Genomic DNA, 13,730 nt, shown 5'->3' on the forward strand with positions numbered 1-13,730 from the left:
TACAAAAGTTTTGGGGCACCAAAAGGGTGCCGAAGCTTAAATGGAAAATCGTGTATAAAAGAAGTGTTGGTTGTATGTAGAACATCTTGCTCTTCCAATCTCGTGTGATGATTAAACGAAAGAATGACATTGCAAATTGGCAAGGATTTCATAAGACGGGTTTCTCTCTGTTTTTGCAGGTGACTCCTGATGTGCTTTTCCAAAATGATTTGGGTCTAGATAGCTTGGACAATGTAGAGATTGTAATGGCACTGGAAGAAGAATTTAAGCTCGAAATCCCAGATTTGGAAGCTGATAAAATTGACTCCTATCGTCTTGCTATTGAGTACATCTACAACCATCCTATGGCTGGTTAATTCGAGCTCATGCATCTTTTGACTATCCTGTATTGTGTGGACAGTGAGCTGCTCAGCCTCCTCTTTGGTTGCTTTGTCTTGAGCGTGAAGCAGAGGATGGAAAATAATCTCAAGTTTTGTGATGAAAGATAGACTAGCTGATGGGAGTCGTCTGGAACATATGACAAAAGACAGCAATGACATCTTAAACTTGTGGGCAAAAAATTTGGGAAAGCTACTTGATTTTGTCGAGAAAAGTTGCAACCAAATGCACAAGGAAACTATGGCTCGTATGGCTGTCTTGAGAGCTTGAAGATGTTCTTAGTTGAATGGATGACCTCTCTCCCCTTGAGCCTCCCCTTCCCTTCCCCCCCAAAAAAAAAAAAAAAAGAAGAAAGCTAAATAATGCTGTTTATTGTGGTCTGAAGTGGGACAAAAAATGTTCATAGAACTCTTGCATAGCTGGCTTCAATTTGATTGCATATTTTGCACAGGGGACCAGATTTGGGACTCCATTGGCATTAGCCAACACATGCTGGCAAGTTGTTATGTATCTTTGGTGGCTGAATGACTCCATATGCTCAGTTAGACCTAGCATTGAGTATATTTTATATTTTTGCCATCTTTCTTCTAACGCATTTGTAGTTCTTGAAAATTGACTTGCAGGAGAAGTCATCTACGATGGAGTTAATGCCTCACAAGATAAAATTCATGATAAGACTCGATAAAGGGACATCATTGCCACCCCAAAGTTTGGAAAGGGTAAAACTGTGGAGGTCAGCAGTGATGAAAAAGGTTATGAGGGTTCTTGGTTTTCCGCAATTGTCATCGACTATATAGGAAATGACAAGTTTCTGGTCGAATATCTAACCTTGAAAACAGATGACAAAATTGAACCTTTGAGGGAAGAAGCATATTCACGGTATATCAGGCCCTACCCTCCTCATCTTCCAGCCAGGCGTTTCAAGCAGCTCAACAAAGTTGATGCTTGGTACAATGACGGATGGTGGGTCGGTGTAATTTCCGAAATTCTAAAAGGCTCTCAGTATGTTGTCTACTTCAGCACATCCAATGAAGAACTAATATTCAATGAGTAATATGAGGCTTCACTAGGACTAGAGTGATGGCAAGTGGGTCATTGCTTCCCGGGTAGGAACTACAGTTGCTTCTAATTTTGTGATGAATTGTTTTGGTGGAGTTCTGTCATTCAGGTTCATGCTTTTGTTTCATTCCTGGCCGAACGTCCCCCATGCCTTGTTGTGATTTTGATTGGTTGCATGGAGAATGCTATACATAAGGAGCTCTTGATGGTGTCAAATTTGTGATTTTGCAAGTTTAGAGGAACACTTAATCAGTCAAACCATATTTCAATTACTTTGATGCAAATTGGTGCCAGTCAATGACATCTGATGAGCTAGAGAGTATTTCACATGGCAGTTGTACTATGTTTTCCCAATCTGAGTTCGTAACTCTTTTAATTCAAAGATTCCTTTATTTATTTGTAACACTTAATCGGTTGCTTTAAAAGATTGACTTGTCATTTCGTCCCCACTCGGTCATGCTAATGACGCCGAACCGCCGGACATCTGTCCAGGAAAATCTCGCCCGTAAGAGATTTAGGTCAGTTCATCAGGACGTCCAATACGAGTCTTCATCATTACAAACATTAGATGCGTGGGATGTCTTTGGGAAACATCACAACATTTAAGCACAGAAATTGCGCATTCCATGTAAAGAACAATGATCTGGAGATAAGCGCAATCAAAATTGATCGAACATTGTAAAAACGAGAAAAACTAGTTGCATCACAACTTCAAACATCCCTCCAACAAATTCTGTAGTCGAAGAACGTTTCTTATTTATCAGAACATCTCTGTAGCATACAAGGAACATAAGTAAAAACTAAAGTAAACATAGCCATCAACTAGTATTTCGAGTGCCTGTGATCAAAACCATCTGAAAAATGAACCTCCTCAGAATCAGAGATTGACACACTGATTATACGTACTGTACAGAGGTAGACGCCAAAGCCGACTTTAACTGCCAGTATGATGTGCCGAAAGATACTTGTACCAAAGCACTCTGCATCATCGGCTCATGATACTTGAACAAACTTGTCTAAAGCGGATGTATCCAAAAAACTCCTTAACAGCCCCAAGCACGGCAAGTCCAAGTTTTACAGCGTCATCGTGAGTTGGTGCCTACAGCAGGTAAATTTTGAATTGAATTCTTAATCCAATAAAATCATTCTTATGGTAGCTTGTGTAAGAGATTCCTCTACCTCAATGTTAAGAGGAAGAACAGGATCATGAAGCGAGAACCTCAAAAGGAACCATCCTCCAAACCCAGATACCCAGACCTGTTTAAGCAGCAATCAGACTAGAGATCAGCATCACATGCAAAATGCAAAGCTCACCCCGTGTCTTGCGCTATTCAGGGAGAAAAGGAGGAATTAACTAGATAGCATGATGGACCTGCATTTACTTTATAGTAAAATACTCCTCTGAGGTCACTAGTTCAGATATTATTTTGGTAAGCACACAACATTTTGCTCAACTCTTTGTGGACTATAATTTTGACTCCTCTTGTAGATACAAATCAAGAACCAACATGGACTCCATTGCGACGTTTAACTCTCCTTCTTGCTCCCATCCCCAGGAGCATTCAGAACGTATGTACTTTAATTGAGAATTAGAGCATTAACTTGTCTCCTCAGCATATGAACACAATAATACACAATATAAATAGCTGCTGAAATGATGAGGTCCGATCTATTAAGAATAACTTCATCGATTCAAAGCTTACTCCTTCATAATTTACTGGAGCTTTCTGAAGCTTTGGGTCTAAATCAATAGAGTTCTCCAAGTGCTTCAACACTGCCTCTCCATAGTCTCGGAAAGATCTGTAACCTTTACACTATCAGGATCTTAGAGAAGGAAAAAGAAAATGACATTGCTAGAAACCAAGAAATCACGTACCCTCCCCTTAAGTCCAGATGACTCTGGTTGACCTTCAACCTCAATTCTACAGCAACAGCTGCTTCTTCTAGACCCTCTACTAAATCTGTCAAGACTCTGCTGCCGCTAGTTGCTCCTGAAGCTCGAGCTAAAGCAAGTTTATTGAGAACTTTGACCTATAACAAAATGCTTAATAATTATGACTCAAAAGCTTTAAGCTCATGCATTGCAGTTGGGGCCATTTAGAATTCATCTCTGCAATGTCATTGCTCATCTATTTCAAAACTTTTAATAGCAATTTCCATCTCAAATTGTACTTTATACAATTAAATCACAGAGATCATGCAATTCGAAATAACATTAGAATTAAGGATACCACTTCAAAAAAGTTTTAGAACAAAATGCTGCCATAGAAAAGAGTGATCAACTTTCGGGCGACTCAATGATTCTAACAATCATCTCATTCAACAAACCAAATCATCTCGTTCAACTAACCAAAAGAACTATACATAGAAATTTAAATTAGCAAATGGTAGCAACCAAAGAACTAAAAAGTGAGCATCTATGATCAGCAAATTTTACAAACAAAAGAAGACCAGGAATCATCAAAAAGCACAATTGTAAAAGCTTAATACCTTAATTGTCCGATCTGCAGAGCCAGTGCAAAATCATTGATTGCTAGGATCAAATGCGATAGATCTCACCCATCCCAAATGCCCACTTATGACCTTGCACATACAAAAAGGAGAAAACAAAACGCATAACAATCCAAGTAAGCGAGCAAATAACTGCAGATACGATAACATGGACAAGACACAGCTGTATAATAAATTCAAATGTATAATTATCACATGACACCATAACTATTACTAAAACAAAACATGAACTTTCTTCTAGCTGCCAGAAAAATTAGGCCACAATTCTCACCCTGTAGTTCTTCCATGGAGGATGCCACACAGGACGTGGCCACTTGCTTGGAATTCTTTCCATGATGGCTGAGGTAGACAAATTCCTAAAAACAGAGTGAGAGCATGAGGCCAAAGCAGATTAAGTACCTTAGAGCAGAACTTAAGATGACTCAGTGATCCTTGAATGCATGAGTCGAATTATGAGAATCCATGAAACAGCTTTTCAGAAACCATTAAGAAATGTTCTGATGTTACTTCAGTGGATTGTGCAAATAGATGCATGTCAATGTATTAAAAAAGTAACGGTAATATAAAAGTCCTATTTTCACCAAAAATATAGGATACATAGGTATTTGCCCTAGTTTGTCGATGCCTCTGAATAACTACAAAGCATAAGCAACTGATGCATGTAACAGACACTATATCGGCTATGGGTCCAACAATAGGTGATGTAGAACAACTAGTCTAGATGTTGATTAGTTTCAGAGCACGATTACAATGACCAGCAACTCATGAAGAGTAAATTTCTTTAGGCTCGATAGATAGTAATTCATAGAATCAAACAATTTAAAAATAAAAAACTTGCTAAATTACACAAATGTGATCTCTTAACTACCAAAAGGAAGAATTGCCAACACATGTAGACCTTAACCTCTTCTATTCAAGGTTTTGTGTGTTTAAACCAAAAAATATAAATATAAAAAATGTTCTTTTAGATTTAAGGTCTTTCCTATTGAAGAAAAGTCAAATTATGCGACCGATCGCCTTAAAGGGAAAAAAGAAGAAGCAAAAAGACACTCCAACAGACACTAAAATAGAATGCAATACAACATATTTACCTGTCTGATGATCCAGAAGCAGAGAAAATAGCAGTGCCTTTTCCATGTAGACCAACATCGTTTCTGAGGAAGATGAATGAACATGAGCAACATTATGTCGAATGTTCTACTGAAAAAGCTTTACAAACAAATTTAAATAAAATCCACAAAGAAAACTACAAAGTTAAAAGAGCTGCAACGCATTAAAAAAAAACCTGGAAATTAGTAATACCACATACAGTGGCCAAAAATCTGAATGCTTTCTTTTTTGATAAGCAATTTAAAAAGCATAAAATGTGTGAGATATCTCAGTGAAGGTATGGAGGTAACTTGATTCTCTTGACCAAGGGATGGTCGTTTGAAAGAGAAGGGTACTAACAATCCTTGAAGTCGTAATGATGGACCAACAGTTAAAGCATTTTGAGACTTTTCTATTGGTGGAATTTTAGAACCTTTTGGACCTGCAAAAGAGAAAGGAGTTTATATCCTTGGGATGAACGACATCCTTTAAAAGTAAACCAAGAGAAGAGCCGCCATCTGCATACTCCACCTCGTAGTCACATTGCTCTGGGTGGTCACATCTGTCGTCACCTGAATGCAGGGACGCGCAAATTGGGTCCCTACAGATTACTACGTCCTTGTTGGATCGATAAAGCGGATGTGGCATCTGCAATAAGAAAATGATGAGAAGTTATTAGCACTTATCACCCTGCATAACATCATGAGACCATTCAAAACAAACATCTGAGCAAAGTTTTAGGATTATCAACAAAAATTCATAGATTTGAGAAACAAATCATATGACATCTGAAAACTAATAAAATCTACCTGGGTGCATCGTACACAAGGGGCATCACATTGGAGCGATGTGAGGTCACTACCAATGTCAGGATCAAGAAAGTAAGGCTTTGGTGGCTGCCCAATGAAGACAGTTGTGTTATATGACCTGAAATAGGCAGTTCACTTGACCATCAGTCTTGGCAAATACACAAGCTTTTATAATATTCAGATCTGATTATCGCATGAAGAGAGGAGCATTATGCTTCAAAAGATTGAACAGTCAATTAGCGAAGTGTGACAGAAAAGGGACACAAAATGAATGACAAGCAAAGTGAGAATGAAGTTAACAATTGAGAAACACCCAGCGAACAAGAAAGAGAAGAAAAGCACTGCAACGTTATGACATATAGAATAAAAATGTATGGAAACTGATAAAACACAACTTCCCCTCGAGAAAGAGATGCTTTAATGAGATGAAAACCATATAGAATCTTCCAAGCAATTTTCCCTTGGAATGAAAGATTTAATCTGATGATCAACATACTGAAACTTCAGGAATTCCTAAGTGGGGTGATAATAGTATCTATGGTTACCACTTAGGGAGACATAAGTCGCTATGACATTGGATTGGATGAAACTTCAGGTCATCAAACAGCAATCCAACGTAGTAACTAGCCAAACTGTAGGAACTTTTTGAACTTTTGGAGGAAAAAAGACCTTTTCATATCACCAGATAGGTTCCTCACAATCTCACGCGAACATTTTGGCAGCAACTACAATAGACAAGCTCATGTACAATTTCAGTCATTGCCCGATGCTAACATAGGCCTAATATCGAAACTGCCGTTCAAGCCCAATCAAGTCGACACAAGCCATCATACATTACAGCTGCCGTCATGGATTCAAATTTCACAAGCATTCCTAAGTCCACACTAAATTTTCAAAAAACAAAATGCATATTGCGGCATAGTCTGAACCTAAAGCCGCCGCCCTTTCAAACAATGCGCACCGAGCAGCACAAAAGTTGGCATGATAACTAAGTGCAAAATAATATCATGTATAATATTAAATAATATATAAAATCCTACGGATAAAGAAGTAAAACAAAATTGTATTGTATCCAAAACTAAAAAGGTATATAAAAAAATCAACAATATATTCAATATCAAATTCCTATGATATGCTTAGTTGGGCTTCGGCCTTGCTCTCGGGCAAGCAGTTTTATAAATGCATCAACCAATTCTCTTTTGGAGCACTTTGCTACATCATTTGGAAGAATAGAAACGATATTCTCTTTAGGGGTGTATAGATTTCTACTTCGGCTATGAAGAAGCACCTTCTAAAGGTTGTTAAAGATAAGGCTTGCACCTTCAAGAATGTGGAGGATTCCCCAAGAAACAGAAGAGTGCAATGTTCCTGGGAAGTGGACCCTACTATCTTCGTCATCTGAGTTGGCCTTGCTTGGGTAGACACTTGGTGCTACTTTGTGTTCTTCCTTTGGCGTGTTGTCTTGTTTTGGTGTTGTCAACCGATTGGCCTTTTTTTGGCTTCCTTTCACTCATCATGAGTCTGTTCATCTTGAGTGACAGTCCTTTGAAGCCGTTTGGCTGTACTTTTTGACCTCCCCCTTAATATTACTTACCTTACCAAAAAAAAAAAATCCTATGATGCCTTGATTACATCCCACACCAAAATTTTAGATATAGAAATCCTTATCATAACTTCCCTTAACTAAATGGATGCAAAGGGAAAATCATTAATACAAAGAAATCTCTATGTTATGTCTTCTTTTAATCTGCACCCACGCGGAGGTCCACGAACTTCGAGATCTGGAGTCTTGGTCACGAGCTCGCTGCTCGGCATTTCCAAATCTGCTATTCAGCCACCAGAACGAGATAGTAGGTGCAAAGGTTGGCCAACGCGTCTTCCGCTCGTTTCTTCTTCCCTCAAGCCTTTTAAGGACTGCTCAAATCCAATGTTAGTATGTAATAGGACAAAAGAAATTGTTAAGCAGCAACTAGTTTTTTTTTTTTTTTTGGCTAAAAACATCGACTAGTCAAACACCGACTAGTACTACGAATCAATATGGCAAAAGAGCTCCTCCTTGATGGCCGAACATACGGACTGCGACTACTAACATCTTCTGCTTGAGCTTTTGAATAAGACCCCATAAGTAAGCTAGAAAGAGCATTATCAACAACGGCAAATACAGGAGAAGAAAAAGAGAGACCTTGGAACAACAGCAACGTGAGGAAAGTTATGGAGAGAAAGGAAAAGACCTTGAGAAAGAAAAAGATGTGGGCGCCATGAGCAGTACTAAAGACCGGCAGACAACAAATAAGTAGAAGGGACAAAAAGCAATAAAGAAGAAGCGTGAAAATAATAAGAAAGATAGTGAAGAGGTGTGTATCAAATAGAGAATCCAGTGTCCTCGATATTTCAGGACAACGAAGTTAACTAGAATTGGAACAATGAATATGACAATGGCGTCAATATTGTCTCGCTGATTTGGCAAGAAATTTGGCATTTTTGAATGCGGGGACAAATGAGGGAGAAACAAAGGAAGAGAGACAAAGCTGCAAGAGCGGGACGAATGTGCGAAAGAGACTGGGGAAGTGTATTGAATGATGGTCGGCTGTGAGGATGCCTAAAGGATTAGAGATGAGTGCTTGAAGGATGGAGGGGGGTTTATATATGCTTAGACCCCTAATGTTCCAATTTCGTTGGTGAAGGTCTAAATGCCAATCATGGGACAAGAAAGTCTTCATCCAAAGTGTACATTTCCACTGTTCTTTGTCCCTCTCGATCTCCGTGCGGAGACCTCGATCTCCGCACAGTCTCTGCACGGTCTCCGCACGGAGATCGAGAGGGACAAAGAACAGTGAAAATGTACACTTCGGATGGAGACTTTCTTGTCCCATGATCACGAAATTGGAACATCAGGGGTCTAAGCATATATAAACCCCCCTCCATCCTTAAGGCACTCCTCACAGCCGATCATCATTCGATACACTTCCCCAGTTCCCCAATCTTTTGCACATTTGCCCTGCTCTTGCAGCTTTGTCTCTCTTCCTTTGTTTCTCCCTCATCTATCCCCGCATTCAAAAATGCCAAATTTCTTGCCAAACCAGCGAGACAATATCGACGACATCGTCACATTCATTGTTCCAATTAAAATATTCATTGGTTGTTAATCATCACATCATCGTCACACACAAGCCTAGCCGGCCAACTAACAAGTCAACACGTGTCCGTTGACGTGAATTAAAAAGATAAATTGCAAGCCTGTTTTTTCTACTCTACCGCCTGCTGCATTTTCTCTCCTTTTTTTCTTTTTCAACGAAGTGTGCTTCTTCTTCCCACTTCTGCCTCTCTCTTCCTCAAGCACTCCTCTCCTCATGTTGGGAAAAAAAGAAAAGTGCTCTACTACCTACTGCATTTTCTCTCCTTTTTTCAAGGAAACACACTTCTTCTTCCCGCTTTTGCCTCTCTCTTCCTCAAGCACTCCTCTCCTCATGTTGGGAAAAAAAAAATATTTGTGAAGAAGGCCCAGATAATTTTTCCTACTACTATTTTTGTGAAAATTAAATAGGATGAAAGCAGTAAAGATGAATTGTAAATAACACTAGAATTTTAATGTGAGGTGAAGGGAAAAACCGCGGGACCGTAGTCTACTTTAAACTTCCACTATGATAAATAATGGCATACAACTTCACCCATATCTCACAACTTCACCTGGATCTCTCACTAGTGTCTTCAATTTGTGGATCTAAACCTTTTACAAACTAGATAACTCACTCAAAGATAACACTCTTTCTTGGAAGAAGAAAGCAGTTTCTTCCACTTCGCTACTCTGATATTCTTGCTTTTGTGTCTTCTTCTCCATTGAGGAGGAATCCTATTTATAGGAGCAAATACAATCCCAATAGAATTGTACGATATGAAAATCACGTAGATTTATCTCCTAATCTCTCGTGATTTTGTAGATTTTAGAATATCACTTTGATTTCTTTCCCAATCGCCTTGATTTTCTGGACGTGGAAGATCATGTTGATTTATCTCCCGATCTCTTTTAATATTTTCTTTTTCTTTTTTGTTCTCTTTTTTTTTTCTTTTACACACTCACTACCATACATATTCTACTATATACATACATAATTGCATTGGCTTCTCCAATTGAGAGTGACATACATATTCTACTATATACATACATAATTGCATTGGCTTCTCCAATTGAGAGTGACATACTCAACAAATCACTCACCCCAAGAGCTCCTCTCCTCTCTATCTCGAGGCCTCTCACTCACCCTAAGCGCTTCCCTCCTCGCCTTTGTCCTTGTCGCCGTCATCGACTTTCTAGCCACGGCTCCAAAAGTCGCCGACCGCTGACTAGCCTCTTGAGCTTCTTTGTCTTCTGCTCCTTATTCGAACCCGATTTCGAGCTCAAGTACGTAGCCAAGGATGTTGAAGCAAAAGAGGTTTGCAAGGCTAGATATACTGGTGGTGGTGCTAAGTTTTGAGATTTCGGTGATGTCATGACAGCCGCAAGGGATATTGTGGCGGATGAGAGAGAGGCGTATGGGTACCGTGAGACCTCTCTTTCTCCTTTCCCTTTTTTGTCTTTTCTATCGCCTCTGTTTCAGAAGGCATGGAGGCTTGGTGATAGTGGCTGCTTTGTCTTCTAGGTCTAGCCAGAGTCAGAGAGCTTATTAGGAGGCTAAGGGGGAGAGTTCTTTGTCGACCCTTTTGACTCCCAAAGCAAGTCGCGTCCTACCCTTTCCACCGGAGTATTTGTCATTGTGACCTTTGCTATGAAAGTTTTAACCTTATCATTGTTGCTGTGAGGAAGAACGCATGAGTGATAATTGTCCATGGTATGCACTTGCTCCAATCAATAGGCAAGAGGGACAACTTAAAGCAAGAAAAGTATTACTATTTTGGGACTAAGTATGTTCATTTATAGGCCATTGTTTGGGCTTCGACTGAGTGCAAATATTCTAATGCTTTTCTTGCTTTCAGATTTTACAAAGGGCTTCCACAGAGCGTGCTAAGGGAGAGAATGATTTGCTCGGTTCAATGAAGGTGGGGTATTTTGCTTAATTGCTTGAGTTTTGAACACCTTCACGTGGATGTTTCGCTCGTTGCAACTTTATGAACTGATTTTTTTATGTATCTCTTTCATGCAAAAGTAATGACTGGTAAATTAACATTATGTCGGGTCAGTCTGGAAGTCGGAGGAGGAGTGGCAAGCGGTCCTGTCACCCGAGCAGTTCCATACCCTGAGGCAGAAGGGGACCGAGTTAGTAATTCCTTTGAATTCTCTCGATTTTTGTTTTTTTGGGTCTCTGTTTTACTGCTAGCTTATCTTGATCGTGGGTTTGTCATTCTTGATTGTGGTTCTTGCTCTTCTTGATGCTTCGCTTTATGTACTGGGTTGGGGTTTGTTGAATTCGGTTGGTTTCGTTTAGACGTGATTACCATGATGTCTCCTTGAAGCTCGGGAACGCCGAGGTTTAAGACACATTATGTGCGATGAGGCTTACTCGAGCTGTCTATTTATGTGACGTGCGAAAAATTTAAACAAGTTTATGCTACAATGTGATAGGTTGAATTAGAATTGGGTTTTGAGTTTTGATTCGGCAAGGTACGACACATTTCTAGTGCGTCAAGCGGTGTGTGTTGGAGGTGGATTCTTTGTGAATTACGTTTCAATAGGAGAAACCACTGAGGAAATGCAGGTCAGGATGTTCTCTGTGTTTTTCGAGGTGCTGGGGAGGGCTATATTTTTCTGGGTTTTTGTTGGAATGAGCTGTTTTAGCTATTACTGAAGTTCTCTGGAACTGTCCTGTTTTTGGAAAGACTTAGTTTTTATTCGGAAATGTTGGCCCTTTTAGGTTCCTATTGGTTGCTAAGGATTTGTTACTGCATCTTGGTTACTTATGAAGTCTTATGCTTCTCACTTTTCATCAAAACAAAGGTGAAAAGGTGTCAAAATCATCCTGAAGTGTGACTCATATGGTTATCACGTACAGTTGGTGCTTGTGCTTTGAAGAGTTTTTTCTTTAAAATTCTTATTTCTCGAAACAACTTCTGTCCATCTGTTTTGAGGGAGTGTGGTCTCCATTTTGACTTATCTAATGCTTTGGCATCATCCTTGTAATGCTCTTTCTTCACACTCTGGATCTTGTTTGTATTCATTTTACTTTGATTGTTCGAAGGGTCTCTTAATCCGTTAAAATATGAAAGCGATGCAGAGCCAGTAGTCAAGCTCCTTAACTACTTGCCTGTAGGCTCAGTACATACACGTGCAGGATAGAGGAGGGATCAAAGGGCTAAGTTCCTATCCTGTTTCAATAGAATCTCAAAAACTAAGAATAATATCCTCTTGTTACTGCAGATTCTAGAAAATGATTCATCTGTCGTTCTCATGGTCGTGCTGTTACCAGAGAACAATCTGGACTTTATCTGATTAAAAATCAGGCAGTCAAATCCGGATTCTTGTTTTGGAGATTTTCTTGTCCCCTGAGTACAACAAAAACCACACCTTTTCATATCTTCGTAAAGTTCCATTTTCGTTCGTTCTTTGTCTGAAGCCGGGACGTCCCCATGGTCAACAGTCCTAACACGTGTAGAATAATGCAGTCATCCTAAGCACTACATTGATTTCTTTTTTTCTTTCTATTGGAATGCACTATACTGATTTACTTAACATATCCGGATAGTCAAGTACTATTTCATTTGCTCGTGAAATGTTAATAATTTTTAAAATACTTAAAAAAAAATTAAACCCTTCACAGGTTTATGTTTTCTGCTAATCAAGATTGGAAGAATATATTGTGCTTACAAAGCCAGATGAAGTCAACCTTAGTAATTATAGACTTCAATCTGAACCTTAGTATCTCTCAACCCAAGTTGTCTGACTCCGATCTGTCTATTTAAACCAAAAATTTTCAAATTTCCTAGCATTGATCCGTTGCGCATATTAGAGGTGTGTTTGGTAACATCTTTGTTTTTAGAAACAATTTATGTTCAGAAATATATATTTTTTTATTTCTATTCCTTGAACGATTTTTTTGAGCTGAAGAATGTGTTTAATAATTGTACAAAATTTATAATCATAGAATGGAGTAAAAACAAAAATGCCTTTGGTACGACCTTAAAATTTTTGTTCCAAATTTCTTTTATTTAATTTTAAAGAGACTTAACATTTCATGTTTGGATAAAGTTGGACTTTTGTAATGATTTAATTGATCAAGATACCTTAAAATGGCCTAAGAAAATCGATCATAATAGTTAGTCAAAGATGGATAGTCAGAAATAACAACAGAGAGTCTCGTTGTTTTATAACTCACAATATGATGAGATTGATAGTAAATCTCATGGTATTATGATAAACAAGTGTATAGATACTTTGAAAAGAAGAGCAAACGTTGCTTGGAATCACCAAGCTTTCACTACCTAGCATTCACTATAAGCATGATATGGTATGAACTTTCATAAATGAGAGTAGACTTAATTTAATAATAAAGTTAACCGTTTGTGGTTTTTATAAGGCCCGTGGTTAAAGTAAAAAGCAACTTCTACCCACGGTATTGAATTGTTGACATGTGGAAGGATTTAGTTGTAGTATAGAATTAAATTCAACCTCACATGTCGCTTATCGAGCAATGGATGTGTCAATAATTTATTTTTATGACGTAAAAATAAATTGGATACAAATAAATAATTTTCAGTATGCTTAATTATTACTAAGTACTTTTCAACTTTCGCTACTGTTAATTACTAGTTATTTTTTTCTTTTGGGGTCAGTGATAATTTTCCATGAAAAAGAAAGTAATTGCCAACTAGGAGTTTTGCATGTGTAATTATCAATTTCTCATATAAAATTTTTTCTACATCACTGGTCATAATAAGCAATCTTTCTAATGCGTC

General features: G+C 38.5%; 1 protein-coding gene and 1 long non-coding RNA gene across 2 annotated transcripts; both read right to left on the bottom strand.

The window, feature by feature from the left end:
- Positions 1–2,473: 2,473 nt before the first annotated feature.
- On the bottom strand, positions 2,474–3,265 carry LOC108961097. Its single transcript, XR_005552645.1, has 3 exons — positions 3,141–3,265; positions 2,617–2,694; positions 2,474–2,536 (listed from the first exon to the last, which is right to left on the bottom strand). It is a non-coding gene; the product is annotated as an uncharacterized LOC108961097 (long non-coding RNA).
- A 491-nt stretch (positions 3,266–3,756) lies between these two features.
- On the bottom strand, positions 3,757–5,555 carry LOC120295976 (protein pleiotropic regulator PRL2-like). The gene is made up of 5 exons (XM_039317610.1): positions 5,538–5,555; positions 5,398–5,444; positions 5,040–5,102; positions 4,220–4,304; positions 3,757–4,020 (listed from the first exon to the last, which is right to left on the bottom strand). The coding sequence occupies exons 1-5, from the start codon at positions 5,553–5,555 to the stop codon at positions 3,961–3,963; spliced, it is 273 nt and encodes a 90-aa protein (XP_039173544.1). The 3' UTR covers positions 3,757–3,960.
- Between the last annotated feature and the right edge of the window lie 8,175 nt (positions 5,556–13,730).

The sequence above is a fragment of the Eucalyptus grandis genome, chromosome 7 (genome assembly GCF_016545825.1).
Source record: "Eucalyptus grandis isolate ANBG69807.140 chromosome 7, ASM1654582v1, whole genome shotgun sequence".
NCBI lineage: Eukaryota > Viridiplantae > Streptophyta > Magnoliopsida > Myrtales > Myrtaceae > Eucalyptus > Eucalyptus grandis.

What these genes read in the sequence shown, in the direction of transcription:
- LOC120295976 (XM_039317610.1), bottom strand. An exon ending in TCATTACGACTTCAAGGATT is followed by an intron (nt 5,103 to 5,397) that starts GTTAGTACCCTT and finishes CATCTTCCTCAG; the next exon opens with AAACGATGTTGGTCTACATG. An exon ending in CTCCATGGAAGAACTACAGG is followed by an intron (nt 4,021 to 4,219) that starts GTGAGAATTGTG and finishes TGTATGTGCAAG; the next exon opens with GTCATAAGTGGGCATTTGGG.